The sequence below is a fragment of the Cyprinodon tularosa genome, unplaced genomic scaffold (assembly GCF_016077235.1).
Source record: "Cyprinodon tularosa strain WSP-4 unplaced genomic scaffold, ASM1607723v1 ctg425, whole genome shotgun sequence".
NCBI classification, from domain to species: Eukaryota; Metazoa; Chordata; class Actinopteri; order Cyprinodontiformes; family Cyprinodontidae; genus Cyprinodon; species Cyprinodon tularosa.
Genome location: NW_024039147.1, coordinates 582,625 through 604,742, shown reverse-complemented (window position 1 = coordinate 604,742; position 22,118 = coordinate 582,625). Strand labels below are relative to the sequence as shown.

The 22,118-nt window shown below is 37.5% G+C and overlaps 1 protein-coding gene across 1 annotated transcript in view; it reads right to left on the bottom strand.

The window, feature by feature from the left end:
* Positions 1-16,305, bottom strand: part of si:dkey-112m2.1 (transmembrane protein 132C) — a 249,902-nt gene extending 233,597 nt beyond the window's left edge. The window contains exons 1-2 of the mRNA XM_038299355.1: positions 15,777-16,305; positions 14,876-15,059 (exon numbers count right to left, since the gene is read on the bottom strand). Coding sequence (XP_038155283.1) covers positions 14,876-14,924 — 49 coding nt within the window. The 5' untranslated portion in view covers positions 14,925-15,059; positions 15,777-16,305. The remainder of the gene's footprint in view (positions 1-14,875; positions 15,060-15,776) is intronic.
* Positions 16,306-22,118: the final 5,813 nt, after the last annotated feature.

Below are 22,118 nucleotides of genomic sequence, written 5' to 3'. Positions count from 1 at the left end.
TTTAAAAAAAAATGCACTACGCTACCCAGGTATGAGCGTTTTTTTTTCCTTAGGAGCTCCGCCTTTCAAGCCTAGGGAAAATCATAAAACTGGGGAAAAAAAGCCCCCCCCTTTCCCCCGCGGGCCTGCGCGGGTTTTACGGGAAAAAATTGTACCATAAAACAACATAGCTTTTTATCTCACTTAAAATTTTTTTTAGCTTTAAACGGGGTTAAAAAGGGCCAAAAATTTTTGACAGCACAAAAAATATATATATATATATTATATATATATATATTTTTAAAGGCTGCAAAATAAATATATATAAATATAATAAATTAGTGCTGTAAAAAATTAAATCGCGTTTTTTCCCCACTTTAACGCAAAAAAAAAATTTTAACGTGAGTTTTAACCTATGGGGTTTTTTTAAAGGGTACAAATTTTCCAAAGAAAAAAATTCCCGCTGCAGCCCTGCGGGAAGGGGGGGGCATTTTCCCCCATTTTCTATGCATTTTCCATAGGTTTTTCGAGAGGGAGCTCCTCAAGGAAAAAAGACGCTCATACACGGGGTAGCGCTAGTGCATTTTCCCTTTAAGCCCCACCCCCAAACCAAACAAGTTAGTGTCGGGTTTAACTAGTGGGCAAGTAGAAAAAAATTTTACTGGGGAATAAAATAAAAAAAAAGTTTAAAATTAAAAAATATAAAAAATATATATAAAATAAAAAATATATATATAAATATAGAATAAAAAATAAAATTATATATAAAATAAATATTAATATATATAAAATTTATATGAGGGTTTTTTTTCAGACTTTTTTTCCTATGCTTTGTGCTGGGGAGATCAAGAAATACTGATTACCAATCCCAAATTTTTTTTCAAAAAAAAATATTTATAATCATACTACGCCTGTGTGACTGATACAATTTTCATTGTGGTAATGCCTGGCTGAGGATAAACGTTTGAATGGAAACATGACTGAATTGAAATGACTGAAATTTAAACCATTTATTGTTTTAAATGGAAGAGTATAAAAACCAGTAGTAGTAGCAAGTTACATCTCCGACTTTTTTTGGTTTTGGGGGGGTTTCAGGTAAACAGCTTTTAAACCATCTAAAACCAGGGGGTTTAGCATAAAAAAGCATTTTTTTGAGCAGTGAAGAAAACCTTTTTCAGATCAAACCCCCAAATTTGGAATTAAGCAGTAAATCCATTCCTTTTTAAAACTCCCTTTTTTAAAAATTTAAAATGGTTTTTTGGTTTGGGTGTTTTTGGATACACTTTTTTTTTTTTTTAATTTAAATTTTTTTTTACAGACCCCCCCTTGTGATGAAGAAGACTTTGTGCGGGAAAAAGTTTTAAATTTGCCAAGGGAATAAGCTTTTTTTCTTCCGGGTTTTTTACAGAAAAATGGGGTTTTTTTTAATCGGGGAAACAATTTAAAGTTTTAAAAAAGAGTTGCGGGCCCTGTTCAGATAGGGACAGGAGGGATAGATTAGTTTTTTCCCCAATCATTTTTAAGGTACTTGTGTTTCACAAGAGCAAAAAATAATTTTTTAAAAAGTATTTTAAAATGCACTGTTATTTGGTTAAAGGTTTAAACACAAAAAAAAATTTTTTTGCAGAAACCTGTCCCAAAGGAAGACACAGAGAATTTTAGTAGATTTACTTTGAAAGGGAAGTGACGGGAGCCCTGTTCCGGTTCCCAATTCCCCCAAAACCACTCTCCTTGCAATTAAATCATACAAAAAATTCCCCTGTTTTTCCCTTTTGTACGGGTTTACGGGCCATAAAAATGTTTGGTGTTTAAAACCCTAAAAATTAAATTTTGGTCCTTTCGAGCCGGTTTGCAAGATCCCCCACGCCCCCAGCAGGTAAGTGAGCCCCCAAAAAGGGCCTGCGGGCCGGGAAAGAAAAGAAAACCCTTTTACTTACTGGTCTCCCCCTTAAAACAATTTGGGGCCCGGGAGGGTTGTAACATTTCCGGGGAAACCCCGAAATTGGAGTAGTTTTTTTTTTAATAAGGAGGGAGTTTTAAATTAGAAAAAAAAATAAATAAAAATATAAAAAATATTATAAAAATAAAATAATATAAAAAAAAAAAAAAAAATAAAGTGAAGGGCGGGGGTCACGAGTTTCCCCCCTTTTAAAATCCTCTCACCGGGGGGGTCACAAAGATTCCCCCTTTTGTACTAAAACCCTGACTTTTTCTAGACCCCTTCAGGTAAAACAAAAATTTTTAAAACATTTAAAAGTCCGGGGGGAGGGCGTTTCCCCTATTTTTCTAAGGGGCGGGTTCCCCTTTTTGGGAAAAACTATTTAAAATTCGCAAAAGGTTTAAGGGGGCGCCCCTTTTGTTTTAAAAAAAGGGTAAAATTTTTAACTGGGGAAAGTGGTGTGTAGTGTTGGTGTGAAAGGAAATAAAAAGATATCACTAGATATCTGTTTTTAAATCCCAAAACAAGACAATGTTAAAGGGTTAAACTTTTGTGGATGTTTGTAGACAAGAAAACTCCACCTTTTAAAGGGTTGAAGTGAGTTTTACCACAAAAAGTCAGGGGGCTGGGTCAAAAATTTTTAGAAAAATCATGAAAAATAGATTGTTTTCCGGTAATTCCATTTAAAAAGTAAAAACTTGTTATTTAAATTCATACATTACATACAAACTCATATATTTCGGGAGTTTTTTTTTTTTTAATTTTATTATTAAAAATAAACAAAAATTTGAAAATCTAAAATTCACCCAAAAACAAAAAAATTTAAGAATATTGGGAAAAAAAGGGTTTCAAAATTATGGCCCTGGTCCCACACCTAAAACAGCAAATTAAACTAAAAACCCCCCCTTTAAAAAACCCTTTTTAAAAGGGGCTTTCAGTCTAGTTTTTTTATAGGCTAAAACAATCCGGGGGGGGAAAAGACTCCCGGGGCTTTGACAGGTTGCCCAAAAAACGCCCCTCGAAAAACCTTTTTGCACAAGGGGGGCCCAAGACACAAAAGGTCCATCGGCTAAAGGGGCCCCGGCTTTTTCACAGAGCCAGTGTCCAAGAAATTTAATAGAGAGGCAAAGGGGAAGGGGAAAAGAGGGGGGGTCGAAAAAAGGGGTACAAGCAAGGGGGGGGAAACCCCGAAACCCTGGAGGGGAAATTTGGAAAAAAACCCCCTTCCCAAAAAAGGTGGGGGAATTCACAAAGAGGGACTGCAGACTGGAGTGAGTGCTTCAAGAACCACCCACAACAGAGGGGATGAAAAAAGGGGGGTTTTCTGCTGTCTCATTCCATGTGCCCCAAGCCACTTTTGAACCACAGAAAAGCGTCAAAAAGCTCTTGCCGGGCCCAAAAAGGGGAAACAGGACGGACTGCTGGTAAAGTGGCCCCAAATTCAGGGTTCTCGGATAAAGAAAATTTTTGCCTTTCCCCTTTGGAAAATAAAGGGTTTCCCCAGGGGCTGGAGGGAAAAAAAAAGAGAGGCACTTAAATTCCACGTTGTTTGAAGCCAGTGAAAAGTTTCCACAGCCCAGTGATGGTTTTGGGGGTTGCCATGTCACCCTGCGGGGGGGTTTCCCTTGTTTTTTTCTGAGGCCCCGGGGTAAACCCCGGGGCCACATCCCAGGTAATTTTTTAGGCACTTCATGTTTCCCTGCAGCTGACCAACTTTTTTGGGAGATGCAGTTTTTTCTTTTTTCCAAAAAAGGAAACGGGGCAAATGCACAAATTTCCAAAAGGGCTCCCAAAGTACCTGGTTAAAAGGGAAACCCAGGTACCCCCTGTTTAATTGGCCAGAAAACCCTTTTCCTGCCCTTTAAAACCCCCAAATAGAAAATTTTTTTGGGGTATTGTGAAGAAAAATTTGCAATACCCAGCCCCCAACCCAATTCAGAAGAGCTAAAAGCCACTATTAAAACCCAACCTGGGCAAATTTAAACCCCCAAAAAGCAGTGCCACAGACGGGATCGCCCTCCATGCCACGCCGCATTTTTTGCAGTAATACGGGCCAAAGGGGGGCCCAAACTAAAATACGGGAGTGCTTTTACTTTCCAGTATTTTTTCATGTTAAATGACTTTTTCAGTTGGCCAACTTTTCTATAAAACCCTTTTTTTTTATTGGTTTTTCCATTAATATTCAAATTTTTTCGATATATTAATTTGGGGATTTTCTTTTGTTGCCCATTTTAATCACCCAAAATTAACAAAAAAAACATTGAAATATATGAGTTTGTTTTGTAATTTTATGAATAAAATTATACAATTTTTCACTTTTTAAATGGAATTCCCTGAAAAAAAATCTACTTTTTCATGAATTCTACTTTTATGACCACCCACCTGTATTTGATCACCTTTCTTGCCCCTTAAGCCCCTGTTTAAAAACACGACGGGGTTTTAAAAACCCCCCACGGGGCCCAAAATTTTATTTCCAAAAGGGAAAAAGGGGAAAAAGTAAAGAAAAACAGAATTATTAAGAGAAACTCCAGGCAAAGTTTGGGAAAACAGTCAAAAAATAAACCCCCTTTAAAGCGTTGAGCCATTGGCCCCACTGGATAAAAATTTACGGTTTTAATGGGAAATTGAGCACCACAAACATAAAAAAATTTGCAACAAAAAATAAAAAAAAAAGCCCAAAAAAAAAGACACTTTGAAAGGCAAAAGAAGGTTAAAATTCAAACCATGGTCTGGATTTAAATTGGCATCAGAGAGAAAGGGAAGCGCAGAGGGTTTAAAAGAAGAGAGAAGGGGGAAAAACAAAGAAAAGAAAAGAAGAAGGGAAAAAAAGGGGGAAAAATGAAGAAAGAAAAAAGAAAAAGGAAAAAAGGGAAAAAAAAAAATCAGTTTTTGTTTCATAGAAAGGAGGATGAGAGTACGCAGGGGGCCCCATACTAACCTGATACATCAAATCATAAAACTCCCCCCCAAAAGGGGGGTGCCCGCCGCTGCAAACCGATCCCCCCCAGCTCCTCACCCCACGGGGGATCCCCCCACGATATACTCCCCCACAACAAGTAAAGGGAAACCAAATTTAAAATAGCCCCTCCTCAAATAGCCCTTTTCCCCCAAGCTGATACCTCCCAAAGGGGTATATTACTAGGTCCAAAGGTTTTGGGAGGAAAATTGGTCAAAAACTTTAAGGGGACAAAATTTTAAAGGGCATTCTTTCCTCCACGGGCAAACCCCCCGGGGATGCCCTTTAACCTTGGGAAAGGGGAAGGACAGTTCCCCCAGCTTTCCCTTTTAAAAGAATTACCCAAACCCCTTTGCAGGGCCCGGTTGAGGGAAATTTTCCCAACAAAACCCCCACATTAAATTTGGGAAAAACAGGGAAACCCGGACACAGGGAAAAATGTTTGAAAAGCATTATTACAGCAAGCCAAAGCAGCTGCAGAAGCAGCTTTACAGCAAGACCCAAATGAACTTTTGGGGCTGCCCGCTGCTTCCTTGCTTAAGCCCCATTCCCTTTCCCCCTCCCCAAAGTTGAAAATCCACCGGTTTATTCTCCTATGCCCAGCACCTCCCCAAGGGGGTTTCCCCCCTTCTGGGGGGGCCCGGGGGGCTTTGTCAAAAGATATGGGGGGGGGCTTAATCTCCCCCCAGCCAGCCCCTGAACCCAAACCTGAAATTGAGTGTTTCCCCTTTAATTGAGCTGCCAAAACCTTTGGCGGGGCAGGGGGCCCGCTGAAAACCATTTTTTTTTTTCCCGTCATGATGGCTATAGGCAGGGGCCCGGAAATTTAAAAAAAGGGAAAAATTTTTGGGGGCCCCGGGCGGATGGGGAGGCCCCCCCCCCCCCCCCCCCCCCCGACAAGGAAAAAAACCCTTTTAAAACCCCCCCCCTTTTACAGATAGAGAAAAAGTTTTAAAAGAATAGACATTCATTATTTTTCTAGGTTTTTTTCCCCCTTTTTTTTGTTCCTTTTTTCCCTCTATTTTATCAACCTTCTATTTGGGATTTTAGGGAAAAGGGATTTTATCAAAAAAAAAAATTAATATACACAAAAAAGGATTAATTGTATTAAAATATACAGTGGGAAATAAAACACCCCAAAATTTTTTCCCTTTTGACAGGGGGTGCATGCAGAACAACTTTAAACCAACAAAAACAAGGTTTCTGGCCAAGGACCTGAGACTGGGCCCTAGCTGATTTACTCAAGGGGCAATTTAAAAGGGGTTTCAGGAGATCCAGCTTGTGTGGGTTTAGAGAAACCCTGGGAAAGGGCTCTCCTGCCGGCTTCCCGTACTGACTTTTTCCTGAAGTCCCCGTTAAACCCCTTAAAGGGAAAGGGGTGCTCCCAGCCAAACCTTCTTTGACAGAGGCGGGGATTCCCATTCCCCCGGAGGGACACTATTTTGGGGGCTGGTGTCATTGGTAAATATGCATTATCATGCCTTTCCTTTTTTTTTTATGCTTTTATATGAACCCTCAGTACTGATGGGGAAGGAAAATTTATTGATTTTAAAAAAAAAGGAAACATTTTGCTACATTTTTAAAAAAACATTTTTTAAACACTAAAACTAACTAGATGCTGTTTTATCAATGTTGGAGTATCACCCCGGGTCTGAAAGAATGTGGGGGGAAATTTGGACTGTTTTTCCCCCTTTGTAAAAAGAATTTTTTTTTGAAAACTGAGACAACGGTAAAAATACAGAAATTTTCTTTTGAATATTTTAAAAAACCGGGGCAAGTTTAAACCCCACTCTTAATTTTTACCACCCATTTCTTCATTTTAAAAAAAATAACTTCACTATAAAGTTGAACAAACCCGGGCTGTAGTTTTCTCTGTGTTTTTCCCACTCATGTATTTTTTTCTGTGGCTGAAAACATGAAACAAATTCATTGTTTTTTTTGCATAAAACCTAAAAAAATTTAGTGGGTTCATAAATTTAAAAAGTATGAGAACTCTAACACAAAATACCGTATACATGTCAAACTGGCTTTTTCCCCCCCGACAGAGTAACCCCACTTGGATCAAATAATCTACCAAAACTGTAAAAAAAAATTTAAAAACATTTTGCAAATACATTATATAATGTTTTTTTCTTCCAAAACTTTCCCCTCCGGAGCTTTCCCCGGGGGGAGGTTTTTGGTTTTACCTGGTTTTAAAGAAAATTTGTAATTTCTTTTAAAAGAACTTTTGGGTAACCAATTAATCGAAAAGAATTAACGATAGACTGATCGATTTACGAAATAATTGTTAGTTGCTGTCCTAATTTCATCGTAACATTGTATTAAACATAACATTTCTTATTAAAAACATGTGAAATGGGGATGACATTCAACGAAACAAACATGTTAATCAGCCAAACTATCTTAAAATCCATAATGGCACCTATATGTGACCAGAACATAAACCAATCCTTCCAAATAAAAAATTCTTTGAATGAGCTGCTATATTGAGTCATGATTTTACTCATGTCTCAAACGGGGGGATTGTAGGATTGATTGAGCATTGAGCATCATTATATAGCATATGGATTTATATTTTATGCAAAAAAACTTTTGTAAAGCATGTCTAAGACCTAAAAAAGGTGCTTTCCCTAAACCTATTTATCCTTTCAATTCTGTTTGGTTATAATAGATTTGTTTTCTAAATGGATTGCAAGAAAGTGATAGTTAGATCAGATGAGTAACAAGTAAAATCACTTTCTTAATTATTCTGTGGAACCTGACCGTACTGCTTAGCACTCTAGTAATTCTACTGTGGTACCTGTTATAGAATACACATTTGGTCTCCTTCACCGACCTCCAGAGGAAGTCCATCGTACAAAGGGGGTTGTATTTTTTAGCATACAACCATCTCAAACTGGTGAAGGTTCAACAACTCTGCCGAGAGGTCATAGGAAGTAGACCATTGTGTAAAAAGATTATCCATAGAACACTTTTTGAAGTTTGAACCTAGATGATGTTGCGATTATTCATATTAGTTTTTAGCTCTCGCTCAGAGCAAGGATTCTTGTTGCCCTCATGATCCAGCTATTTGTAAAAGGGACGTCTATCTCTGCTATAACTCTACTAGAGTAATCAGTTTGGTGACTATTCTTTTTCAAACATTCTCGCAAAGATTTAAACATGACCCGAGAAATTGGCACGGTTATGATTTCTACCTATTTCCTCGCGTAGTTCAAAGAACTCATAATGGTTGGGGAGACGTATTTAGAACCACTGGACAGTGGAAAAAGGGATCATATGGATGGACACCTTTAGCTAAGAAATAGATGAGTAGAATATCAGGGTTCACTGTTAACCATGCCTCCAAAGTTTTCACTATGACAATAAACTCCACAGCAGAACCCCTTGAGAAGGAAGGCTGTTCTTCCTCATTTCTATGTGCACGGTCTAGTGGAACCGATCCATGTTGGCCTTTGTATTTGTGCCCCGTAAATATTACACAAGAAGGAGATGAGATACAAGGGATTCTTACTTCTGCCCAAGGTGAACAGATAAAAATTCAAAATATTAATGGTATGAATTGTTTCGAGTCATCACTGGAATCTCTGGGCAAACAAACAACTGGCTTTTAATGGCAGAACAAGCAGCTAAAACAGTGTCTAATGATTGTCTTGTGTGTATGGGAGCTAGACCGCTGTTACGTGTGGTTCCTGCTACCATAACTCCTCAATGTCTTCTAAATATAATGAATTATACGGTCCCATCTGATAATTGCACCTATTGGGATAACATCTATCCCCTGACCACAACTGAGAAAAAGAAACCGATCTTTTTGAAAAAAGTAGCTGTGGCAAATTTCACCTGTGTAAACAGGACCGGAGCGGGCCCGAAACTAGGCACACTAAATGAAACACAATGTGCAAGTATTTTACTGGTATCCACCTTTTTTAAACCTCAATCCCGCAGCGACATCTGGTGGTGGTGTGGAGATGACAAATTGTTTGACAAACTTCCATGTAACACCACTGGATTATGTGCTGCTGTCACTTTGATTTTACCTGTTTCTGTTACATCACACACAACGGATGAATTATTGACAACTGCAAACAGCATTTTACCTCACACAGAGCATACTAGAAGGAGGAGGGCATCTGAAGATGCAAGGAGTGGAGATGACCCTACTTATATTGATAGCATTGGTGTACCCAGAGGTGTTCCTGATGAGTATAAACTAGCCAATCAGGTTTCTGCAGGATTTGAATCTTTTTTATGCTGGTGGTGTACTCTAAATAAAAATGTAGACAGAATCAACTACATCCATTATAACGTCCAGAGGCTGGGAAATAAAACAGAACAAGGCTTCTCCGCCGTCCATGAACAATTGTCAGCTACCTCTCTGATGGCTTTCCAGAACCGTATTGCTGTTGACATGTTGTTAGCTGAAAAAGGTGGTGTGTGCTCTATTTTTGGAGATCAGTGTTGCACCTTTATTCCCAACAACACCGCTGCAGATGGCAGCCTCACAAAGGCCCTTGAAGGCCTTCGCTCTCTTAACAGCAAAATGAAAGACCATTCTGGAGTTGACACAAAAATGTGGGATGGATTTGGAGACATTTTTGGTAAATACAAACAATTGGTGCTTTCTATTTTAATGTCTATAGCTGTATTTGCCGCCATCTTGACCTTATGTGGATGTTGTTGTATTCCATGTATTAGAGCGCTGCTAAATAGACTGATTACCACGGCAATACAACCCATGAAAGCAGAAATGTATGCCCTCGTGCCCACTGAAAAATACCCATCTGATGATGAAGACAGCGCAGAAGATGAGATCTCTTTGCATTTTCCTGACTTTTATCCTAATTCCAATGATATTACCAGTAACCCACCAGTTTAAAGTACCTCTGAGTGTACCCTTTACAGCTAAAACATGATTTCATAGTTGAAAATCTGAAAAGAAGTAACTACTAAATGATAAAATCAATAGCTTAAAGTGAATAAACAGGGGGGAAATGTTGGATTAATTGTACAAGTTATTCTACTTTAATCATATTATACTTATACATTCAAATTTATACATTTGCATATTCCTGTATACTTGTATTACACAAAGTGTTGAAATGTTTCACTTGCTGTCTTTCTAATGCTTGTTATTAGTGTGTGCAGATGGAGTGCTGGCTGCTCAAGGTCAGCAAGGAGAAAACACGGGGAAATGCACTCACTAACACCGAAAAAGGAGTGAAAGTTCTTATCTCATGATACTGTATGATGTTTTGCAGACTTCTGGTTCCGACTGGCTTCACCCTTCCCCCTCCCCTTAGCAGTCGGAACCACATTGTAGCCAGGGCGTTTCCTTAATAAAAAGCTTGGTAGAGCGGAGACTGTTTCAGAGTGGTTTGGAGAATTGTAACTGAACAGTCTCTGATCACTCTCCTTGCAAGTAAATCATACTAAAATTCTCTGTGTTTTCCTTTGTACAGGTTACTGCATAAAATGTTTGGTGTTTAAACCTAACAGTTAGGCCTTCAAAAAGAATGAGAAGTCGAGAAATTATGTCACAAATCATTATTAAATGTGGAGAATAATGGGGATACTTCAGCAGCCTCCCATAAACTAAAAAGATACATGATAATTCTAGAATAGGCCCTCGGATATGAGAGCATATATGCATGATTTTTTGCCTTCGTCAGCTTTTATATTTGCTCCCAGAGAGTAAGAAGACTATCCAGGATGTTCCCTGACTCTCGCCAGACTGCTGAGATGGCCCCACAGAGACTCTGAACTGGATAAGCAGGTAGAAAAAAAATGATTGTATGGATGAAGAGAACCAAACATATTACATGAGCTGTCACATCAACAAAATAAATATCCCTTTTCACACTTTAGGACTTTTTCGGAGAAATGTGAGGGTGTAAAACTTTAGTGATTTTCTTTTTAGAACTTATCTGCTTTATTTTCTGGCAATGTAAAAAAATGCAATTTTGTCCTATCTTCTCTAAAGAATAAATATATATATATATATATATATATATATATATATATATATATATATATATATATATATATATACATTTAATCAACAAAACCACCAGAAGGTTGCTGATTTTCTTTCATTGTTATTTACATTATTTTACATTACTGAAGGTTCAAGACTGCCAAAAACCTCCACCAAGTTCCTCTAAAGTGATCTGTAGTAGAAATTATTACACTGACTGAGTGAACATGTGACATTTCCTCTAAAATAATAGCACATTCCTTATCTTAACTGCGAATTTAGCACTCAATCATTTAAATATTTTTTATATCAATAATTTTTTCATGTACTGTACTTCAATATGCAGTAAACAACTACTGCTATATTGGCCCTATATTGGTGAGTTTTTTGTTATATATAATACTAATAAGCCCAAATGGATTTATATGAACAATATAAAGAACAATGAAAGAAGGTCAATGAGCCTATGTGATAACATATCAACTTTTTCTCTATAAACCGAAATAGTTTTATACATTTCAGCTTTTAAAACTTGAGTTCATAGAACATCGTTTCATTCATCAATTGTAATAGATGAATAAACCTATAATTATATACTGAAAATCAATAAAGTACAGAGAATGACACCTAAAACTAAATAAAATAAAGCTTCATATCTAAAATAAAGCTTCATATCTAAAATAAAGCTTCATATCTAAACCACTGTTGTATTTTCTGCAAATCCTGAATGCTGAAGTAATTTTAAAAATGATTTTGGACTTTTGACTGCATTGAAAAATAAAATGCGTATGTTTAACTGTACATTAGAATAAACTTTGGTAGGATGAATGGGTCTAAAGGTGAGCAAGTCTCTTATTTTGACTTGTAATACGTCAATACATCAAAAGATGATGCAAAAGTCTTCAGACTAGGGTTTTTACATTCTATCTAACAGCCGGAACAACAGTGGAATAGTTTTTAATCAAAGCATGTTCATGTTTTAGAATAGAATGATGGTCGAGAGCTAAATCCAATTGGGATTTGATGAAAACCTTTAGAATCAATACAGACTCTTCATACCAGATGACTGAACTGAGATATTTTGAAAAGAGGAAAGGACTCAAAGGTTGGTCTCTAAACTTGGAGACACACTTAGGCAGACTTGCAGATGCATTTCGAATATACAGGTGCTGGTCATAAAATTAGAATATCATGAAAAAGTAGATTGATTTCAGTAATTCCATTTAAAAAGTGAAACTTGTATATTATATTCATACATTACATACAAACTCATATATTTCAGATGTTTATTTTGTTTAATTTTGATGATTACAAATGACAACAAATGAAAATCTCAAATTCATCATATCAGAAAATTAGAATATTGTGAAAAGGTTCAAAATTGATGGCCCCTGGTGCCACACTCTAATCAGCTAATTAACTCAAACCACCTGCAAAAGCCTTTAAATGGTCTTTCAGTCTAGTTCTATAGGCTACACAATCATGGGGAAGACTGCTGACTTGAAAGTTGTCCAAAAGACGACCATCGACACCTTGCACAAGGAGGGCAAGACACAAAAGGTCATCGCTAAAGAGGCTGGCTGTTCACAGAGCTCAGTGTCCAAGCACATTAATAGAGAGGCGAAGGGAAGGAAAAGATGTGGTCGAAAAAAGTGTACAAGCAAGAGAGATAACCGCACCCTGGAGAGGATTGTGAAACAAAACCCCTTCAAAAATGTGGGGGAGATTCACAAAGAGTGGACTGCAGCTGGAGTGAGTGCTTCAAGAACCACCACACACAGACGTATGAAAGACATGGGTTTCTGCTGTCGCATTCCTTGTGTCAAGCCACTCTTGAACCACAGACAGCGTCAGAAGCGTCTTGCCTGGGCTAAAGAGAAACAGGACTGGACTGCTGGTGAGTGGTCCAAAGTCATGTTCTCTGATGAAAGTAAATTTTGCATTTCCTTTGGAAATCAAGGTCCCAGAGTCTGGAGGAAAAGAAGAGAGGCACTTCATCCACGTTGCTTGAAGTCCAGTGTAAAGTTTTCACAGTCAGTGATGGTTTGGGGTGCCATGTCATCTGCTGGTGTTGGTCCATTGTGTTTTCTGAGGTCCAGGGTCAACGCAGCCACATACCAGGAAGTTTTAGAGCACTTCATGCTTCCTGCAGCTGACCAACTTTTTGGAGATGCAGATTTCATTTTCCAACAGGACTTGGCACCTGCACACAGTGCCAAAGCTACCAGTACCTGGTTGAAGGACCATGGTATCCCTGTTCTTAATTGGCCAGCAAACTCTCCTGACCTTAACCCCATAGAAAATCTATGGGGTATTGTGAAGAAGAAGATGCAATACACCAGACCCAACAATTCAGAAGAGCTAAAAGCCACTATTAGAGCAACCTGGGCTATCATAACACCTGAGCAGTGCCACAGACTGATCGACTCCATGCCACGCCGCATTGCTGCAGTAATACAGGCCAAAGGAGGCCCAACTAAATACTGAGTGCTGTACATGCTCATACTTTTCATGTTCATACTTTTCAGTTGGCCAACATTTCTATAAATCCTTTGTTTTTATTGGTCTTCAGTAATATTCTAATTTTCTGATATGATGAATTTGAGATTTTCATTTGTTGTCATTTGTAATCATCAAAATTAAACAAAATAAACATCTGAAATATATGAGTTTGTATGTAATGTATGAATATAATATACAAGTTTCACTTTTTAAATGGAATTACTGAAATCAATCTACTTTTTCATGATATTCTAATTTTATGACCAGCACCTGTAGTTAGGATGTTTAGCTAAATAAAAAAATGTAGGTATTGATTGCAAACACAAACCAAACTTCTACTTGTTTTTTTGTCGAGAAAATACTGATGTATAATATTTTTTTACTTCCAAATTTGTATCAGTCTGTCACATTAAATCATTGAACATTCAAATATGTAGTACTAATGTGACAAATTGTGATAAAGTTCAAGAGGTCTAAGTGCCTTTGCAAGACACTATAAGCATGAAAGAGAAAATGTCACTTTAAAACCCAAAGAACAGTAGAACAGCAATTGTTTTGGCATCTTTTGTTGAAAACTGCAAACTGAAATTAGGTTGAAAACAGGAGCAAAAAAGCTTTTCTTTGTGTGTCTAAAAATGACATCCATAACCTCCTTGTTGCTTTTTGTTTGCTCATACAAACGACTGAGTCACATTTACTAAAACGTGCTGCCTTTTCAGATTCCTGAGTTGATGTGTTAATAATAAAATTACCACATAAATCACTTTAAAAAGGATAAAAAAAAGAAGACGCAATAAATTTGATTTTAAAAAAGCGTATAAGAAGATTTTTGCCCGTCATGTCTGTGTCATTCTCTACCATTAGTGGAAGATGTTTAATTAATCTACAACATTAAATCAGAGGAATCATCTCTTTTCTGTTTATGTATTTTAACTACATGACTGTAGATTTCCAAATATAAAAAACTTGCCCTCCCCAACAGGACGGTGTGCACCATCAGGGAATAAAGGCACAGATTCATTAATGCTTATCTACTGCAAATCTGTACCTTTTTAAAAGATGCACGTCCTCTCTTTTTTTCTGCCTTTGACTGCAGTCTGTTTTTATTTACCAAAATCTGCAGACCCATGCTCACTTAGACACACACACACTCTGCATCCTATTCCAGTGCTCTGCTACAACACCTAAACACACACACACACTCAGGAGACAACTGTCACACTTCATTCATGTTAATATTACAAGTCATTTTGTATTCTGCCACAACAGCTTACAGCTAATTATATGTCTCATAAATTATATATGTGCTGTTGGCTGAAAGATACAATTTGCATTTCATTAAGAGTTCTGCACTGGATGAAATCACTTAGGAAAACAAAGGTTGATGTATTTACAGTGTCTATTATTTCATGACCATTAGCTTTCATTTTCATAAACCTTGTAAAGCTTTCCAAGCAAAAGCTCTACAGACACGTTTGTTAAGCAGCAGGTTTTAGCTCCAGAGATGGAGAGGAGGGTTTACCTGTGCAGAGGAAGAGCAGGGTGAGTCCCACGCACTGCCGTGGCCCCATGGTTTATTCAGGAGGGGGGGACCTGAATGGGTAACTCCTTTTCAGTGAGAAGCAGCGCTACTTTGCACACCAATAATCCCCTCTGAGCAGATATCCATTTAGGAAAAACACTCTGCGTATTTTGTACGACTCAACCTGTGGTGAAAGACATACACAATCAGTACAATTCCCAGAAATAGCTTGAAAAGCCCACAGCTAAAGAAGCCATTAAATAGTCTTAGATGCCTACTATTTTCTTAAATATGCATTTAGTATTTTTTCTCCATCATAGAGATCGATTTCAAATTATTTCTTTTTAGTCATATGTCTGTTTGAAAACTTTCTGGAAACACCATACTTATCCACACTGCAAAAATGATCTAGAAATGAGTAAAAATGTCTCAAATCAAGTGTATTTACGCTTAATTTGAGCAGGTAAATAAGATGATTTGCCAATGGAATGAGTATTTTTACTCTTAAAATAAAATAATTAGATAATATGCACTTGAAATGTGACCATGCAATGGATTTTTCTTATTTTAAATGTAAATTGTTTTGTCCCATTGGCATAGTATCTCTCTTTCCCCCTCAATGCACTTATTTTAAGAAAAAAATGACTTAGTTATTATGATTTGATTCCACAGAGGAGAAAGTGAATTTAGCAAAACAATGTTATCCAAAATACAGATACAGCAGAATTAATAAATTAACTTTAATCTTTTTTTTTTTTTTTTTTTGTATTTATAGGTTTGTTTCGGTGTGTTTGTTGCCTTAATTTACAAGCCTGTAAATGGAAAACTGTTTTCCCAAATGCTCAAGAAATGATTCAAGTCTGAGAAAGTGACGCGCGGCTTCTTTTCCTGCGCCTCTTACCTTAACTCATCTAGTAGAGACTCCATCCGATGTTTACATATGATTCCAGTTTAAATTAAGGTTGCAAATTCTTCATGTGCGACAGCAGCAGCAAAAAAATAATAAAAATAAATATAAAATAAATTCCAGTGAGACAATCTGCGCGTGGTAAAGAGTTCCTCCGCCGATATGTTTCTCTTTTATTTGCCCCTCTCTTATTATTTTAAGATCAGTTAGAAATCTGTCCAATTTGCTTGAAACATCACCTATAAAAATCTACGATTTCTCAGACGCGGTCCTGCAACTTTCCATGCCGCAAATTGGAAGCGCAGATCGGGTGAGATGAGACGGTGAAGTGGTTCCTGTGCGCGCTGCTGCCACTTGGCTCCGCTCCGCGCTCCGTGGATGTGGATGCTGGTGCAGAAACTAAGCTGGGGTTTACACCGAGGGGGAAGGAAGGAAGGAAGAGAGATGAAAGGCGATGGAGGGGAGCAAGCTTCTAGCTTGGTGTGGCAAAGTGGATTGTGGGCGTCACATAAGCAAAGTAGTGTGCCATAAAACCCTCAACTAAAGATTGGCCCCTTTTCTCCCCAGAGCACTGAAAAGATTGAGAATGAGATTCCCCGCATCTCAAAACGAGAATAACTTTTTTTCCCTGTTGGGTTTAAATATGTGCATTGAATGTGACGTTTTTGTAGCCGGGATAATCCACAATTATTTTTATTTTTTTACATTATTTAGATTTTTTGAAAAAGCTATTTGTGTAAATTTGAACAAAAACAAGCAAACAACAAAAAAAAAAAATCCAGATTGGACATATTTGAATACAATACAGACAGTAATGCATGATTAAAGTGTTAACACTTAATATGTATAGAGTTTTATCAGACAGAAGAGTAAACATGTCTGTTTAATATCCACACGGAGTCATCAGGATGTTTTTTTTTAAGCGTGCAGTGGATGTAGACAGCAGCACAGTGAGATTGCTGCAACCTGTTGTACCATGACCAAGTCATAAGAATCAACAGTGCCCCCTATGGGGTGCCCCTCGCTAAGCTTTATAAGAATAAAATGCTGCTTGAATTCTTTAAGTCTGAGTATTTATCATAGGAGCAAACTTTTGGGTCAGTTTCATGATCACACCTAAAGTAAAATGGGAAAAAAAAAGTTATTTTGTGTGTTTTTACCAACAGAACCATGAAAACTTTCTTAGCAATCTGTTTATTATTTCTCTATTATCCCAAAGGTTTTCAGTGTATGAACCTCCCAGTCCACTCAGGTCTTCTAGTTCCACTCAGAACTAGAACCAAACATGAAGAAGCAGCATTTAGTTCCTATGATGCACTTATCTGGACCAGACTCCCAGAAGACTGTAAAAGTGCTGAAAGCCTGAGTTCTTTTCAGTTAAAGCTAAAAACCTGTTTGTTCAGAGCTGCCTTCGACTGTTGAAGTTAAATTGTTAACTGAGGTATTATTAGTTTAAAGTTGTGGTCCAACTGTTCTTCTTGTTTTACTGTCTTCCTTTATCATGTTTTAACACTGCTTGCTTTTATTCTGCTTATATTTTTCTTCTATTCTATTGTTAATTCATGTAAAGCAATTTAATAGTATTTGTATTGAATTGTGCTATATAAATAAACTTGCATTGCCTAAAGTGCTGCATCATGACAGCAAAAAACACAACCGGCAGTTGACTGTTCAATCCACTATCTGTAAACTGAACGTGAATGTTGCAACTGCAAATCCAACAAGATGTGGCCTTCGACCCGCATTTCCATAAAATATCAATGGGAGAAGAAACCACAAACACATGGCTAGTCTGGAGGAGCTGCCTGACGCTGCACTTTAGGCCAACATTCTAATAGTATGCAAAAAGTAGTACTGCACATCAAGCTTATCACATGATTTAACAACATGGTGGAATCACTGTATTTTTGGGATACCTTTCTTGGAAAAAGTAAGGAAATCTGGTAAGATTAGGTGGGGATATGGATGAACCTCAATAAATGGCTGATATTAGAATAAAGCCTATTAGAAACTTTAAAAAAAAGGCCAAATAAGGTGTTCACCTTAGCACAGGACCCCTAAACATTCAGGATTGCAATGACAAAAAAAAAAAATCTGTCTCTTAAACTGGTAGTGATATAGAAAAAAATATTTAAAGCTAATAAAAAGCAAAAGTTAATTCTAAGTAGTATTTATCAAATGGAAATAAATGCATGGGAAACACCTCTTTTAGACTTTTATTTGTAAAATATAAATATGAAAAATATGTTTAAAAACGACTTCACAATTACAGCACGATAAGGTTTGTTATGATTATCTTAAAAAAAGCTAATAAAAAAAACAGAACCCTGTGGTTTTAACATTATAAGAAAAAGCATTATTTAGCAACGCTTGAAGTTTATGTGGAATTTTCTTGAAGATGAATTGCGGAGACCATCCTATTGGAAGGAAACCTTAAACCAGGAGCCATCAAATTGCATGTTAGTAGGGTTTTCTCTCCTCTGCACCCTGCCAAGTAAAAGCCCATTGACTAAGCTGCCAGTTTATGACTCGACCATTCTTCAAGATCAGAGTGAACAAGCCATTACAAGACACATAAACTGGTGACACGCTGAAAGGCAGCCAGTGGAGCCACCCTGCAGCTGCAGCCTCTTACAACAACACTGAGCAGCGATTACAGGCCATCACCACAGCAAAAGAGGTACCCTTCAGGCATGAAGGCAAAATGCTTACTCCTCCATCCTCTACTGCTGTCCCCTCATCCAGAACCATTCCACTAAAATACTATAAAGAGAAGTACTTTTTTAAAGTTGCTCTTAAATAGAAGTGTGCAGCAAGGAAAGCTTTGGAAGTATTCCTAATTCATGGTGATGTTTTTATTTGGCAGCATCTGGGGTTTTTTACAGCTATAATTTATTCAACCTGTTGCTTTGATTATTATTTTGAAAAAAACAGAACAATCAAGCCAGACACTACATCAATGACTCTCCTCTTGCAAATAAGCTAAGCCATTTTCCAGAACCAGTGCATCCCCCTTTACTCATCAGAGTTAGCACCACAAAACCAGTGGACCAATCGCCCTGACCTCTGTGGTAATGAAGCCTTTAAAGCATCTTATGCCTACCCACCTTAAATCTATCACAAACCCCCCTCTGGACCCACAGCAGATCAACTACAGAGCCACAAGTCTGATGATGATGCAATAAACATGGCTTTTCACTGCAACCTGCAGCACCTGAACTTCCCAGAAACATATGCCAGGATCTCGCTTGTGGACCTTTACTCTGCTCTTAATACCATCACTACCTCGCTGCAGGACAAACTCACCCAGCTGGACATTCCTGACTCCACCCGCAGGTGGATCACAGACCTCCTGACAGACAGCTTGGAGAACAGGTCTCCGAGTCCAGGACCATCAGCACCGGTTCTCCTTAAACTGTTCTTTTCCTTAGGCTCTGCTCTCTGTACACAAACAGCTGCATCTCTAGTCAACAATCTGGAAACCACCATCATTGGACTTATCTCTCAGATGATGTTGTCTGCCTACAGGTGGAGATTTATCAACTGGTGACCTGTTGCAGCCATAACAGTCTGGAGCTCAATATTCTGAAAACATTGGAGATGGTCATGGCCTTTAGGAAGAGCACAGCCTGACTCTCCCACACTGGAAAAACAATCTAGAAATAAGTCAAAATGTCTTAGATTAAGTGTATTTACTTAATTTGATAGATAAATAAGATGATCTGCTGATGGAATAAGTATTTTTACTCTTAAAATAAGATATTTAGATAAAATGCACTTGAAATAAAATAATTGTGTTTTCTTATTTTAAAGGTAAATTGCCTTGTTCTTGGCAAAATGTTTCTTTTACCTCCTCAATTCAAGAACAAATGCACTTGTTTTAAGAAAAAAATGACTTATCTAGATTTTGATGATGTTTTCCAGTGCACATCATCTTGTGTGACTCTCAAGCTGCCCTGGAACGCTTCTTCGGTGTGGGTCCCATAATGGCACAGGACATTGAAAGAGTGCAGATTGTCACCTCCTTCACCGAGAAGGCATGGTAGAGGATGCACTCCCTGCGGTAACCGGAGTTCAACCTGTTAAAGACAATAATGGTGCCCTTCTTCTGTGCCATCAATGAGGAAGGAAAAGGGCTGCTGACACTATCAGAGACAAGGACAAGTTACAGCAAGTCATTCATTCAGCAGAGAGGATGATTGGCTGGAATTTGCCTTCTCTTTAGGAACTGTACATGTCTAGAACCCAGAGGTGAGAATAAAAGATTACAGCTGACCCCTCCCACTCTGGATACTGAAACCTCCTGCCACAAAAACAACTTATTTCAATACTAGATAGTTTTTCCATTTGTGCTCAATAAATACCCATCTTAGTCCATGTGTGTTTGTGTGCAAAGTCTAATCTAATTTTTTTATACTCTTGTTCTTGTTGTTATTGTTTAATAACCACCATTTATTCTAAAATCTTAATATCTGTATCTTTTTATATTTACTGTGTCTATGTGTAGCACCTCATCATCAAAACAAATTCATTCTATGTGTAAAGACTACTTGGTAACAAATCATTCATGGTTCTGATTGTGGGATGCTCAGTGGTGCATTGGGTTGCACTGCTGCCTTGAAGCAAAAAGGTTTGGGTTCGATTCAACTGCATGGAGTTTGCATGTTCTCCCTGAGAATGTATGGGTTCTCTAGCTTCCTACCATAGTCAAAAAACAGGACTGTTAGGTTAATTGCCTTCTCTAAATTGTAAGTGAATGGTTGTTTGTGTCTGTGTTGCCCTGCAATGGACTGGCGACCAAGGTGTACCCTGGCTCTCACCGCTAGAATGCTGGAGATAGGCACTAGCACTCCTCACGATGGAAACCATGATGGAAAATGGATGGTTCTGATTCTAATCTAGTCGGATTGCCAAAGTCAGGTTCTTATTGGGCTCTTTTTTCTTGCTTCTGCGTACATTATATAGTTTATAAAATGAACTCTTCAGTTTCATTAAATAAGACATAATTTTCATACTAAAATGTCCTTTCATTTGATTAAAATATGAAGAGCATATATCTAAACTTCAGTGTTCTTCAAATAGAATTTGCTCCGCAGCATAAATGCACACTGGATAATGTTTGTCTTTTTGTAAAATTCTAAGCATTTTTTATCTGTGCTCCACTGTCTCTACCTTAAGGCCTTCTTATCTGCTATAGACTATATTTTACCCAGTGAGTTGCTTTTATCATTTGTTTGATTTTTTCTTTTATCATTTATGTTATAATTGCTAAGCCCTTTGCGATTTTTATCTCTGAAAGGTACTATATAAATAGAAATTACTTACTTGCTGATGACATTTTTACCCTGTGATAAAAGTTGGTATTAGTCTTTTCTATCTCTTTAGAATATATCTATCTATAGCATAGACATCAGTGAATTGATCTAAAATGGATCCAAAGTTACAGCGCATCTGACTGCATTCCAGTGTGAAGTACTGGATGAAATTACTGTTGATATTAATGGCTGGTACCCTCTGAGATGGAATCAATTAGTGAACTTCTAATTTGCTATTTCCTCTGATCCACACTAACTGATGCTCTCAGGTAGGCTGGTCTGCTCGCTCTCAGCTGTAGGATGAGCAGAAACCTGTCTGCTATCAGTGAACCATGCAATTAGAAAGCAGTGAAAGAGGTGATGTGGAAAGAATCTGTGTCAAGCATTGAACAAATCGTAGATTCTCTAGAAATGTTTAATTGAGCAGATAAATTGGATAACTTTTTTTCATTTTTATCCATGTAAAATTTACAGTATAGATCTAATTTTTACACCTTAATATTGCTCTCCACATTGAATGGAGGGGGGGATTTTTAAACATCCAAATAAGTCCATATTTGCTTCTTTTTTTTTTTTAAGAACAGATTAATTAAAGGTTTTATGGCTATCCCTAAAATAAAACACACCCTTGGTTATTCAAACATATAATATATAACAATGCCCTTTTAAATATAAAAGTTCCTAAGGAAAAAACACAAACCAGTTTACTTGATGTTAAACTGCTTTAATGAACCAGCCTAACAAGAGAGAATCTCTTATTAAAATACATGCAATATTCGCACTAAAGAAATACATTGTTTTCTTTTTTCAGATGGGAATAGCTGGTCTAAGTCTTCCCATTCTAAAACAGGTTATACATTAAGGGCTGTTGGGCATTTCCAATGCAAACCTCTGCCCTAGCCTTCAGCCTCTCCACAGTACAATGTTCTCACTACTTTCCCCCGTGTTGATCATGTGCAGGTTATTTGAAGTGTTAGTTTACTCCCACACTTTAGTTTAAAGAATTCAAGTTTGGTCCCCT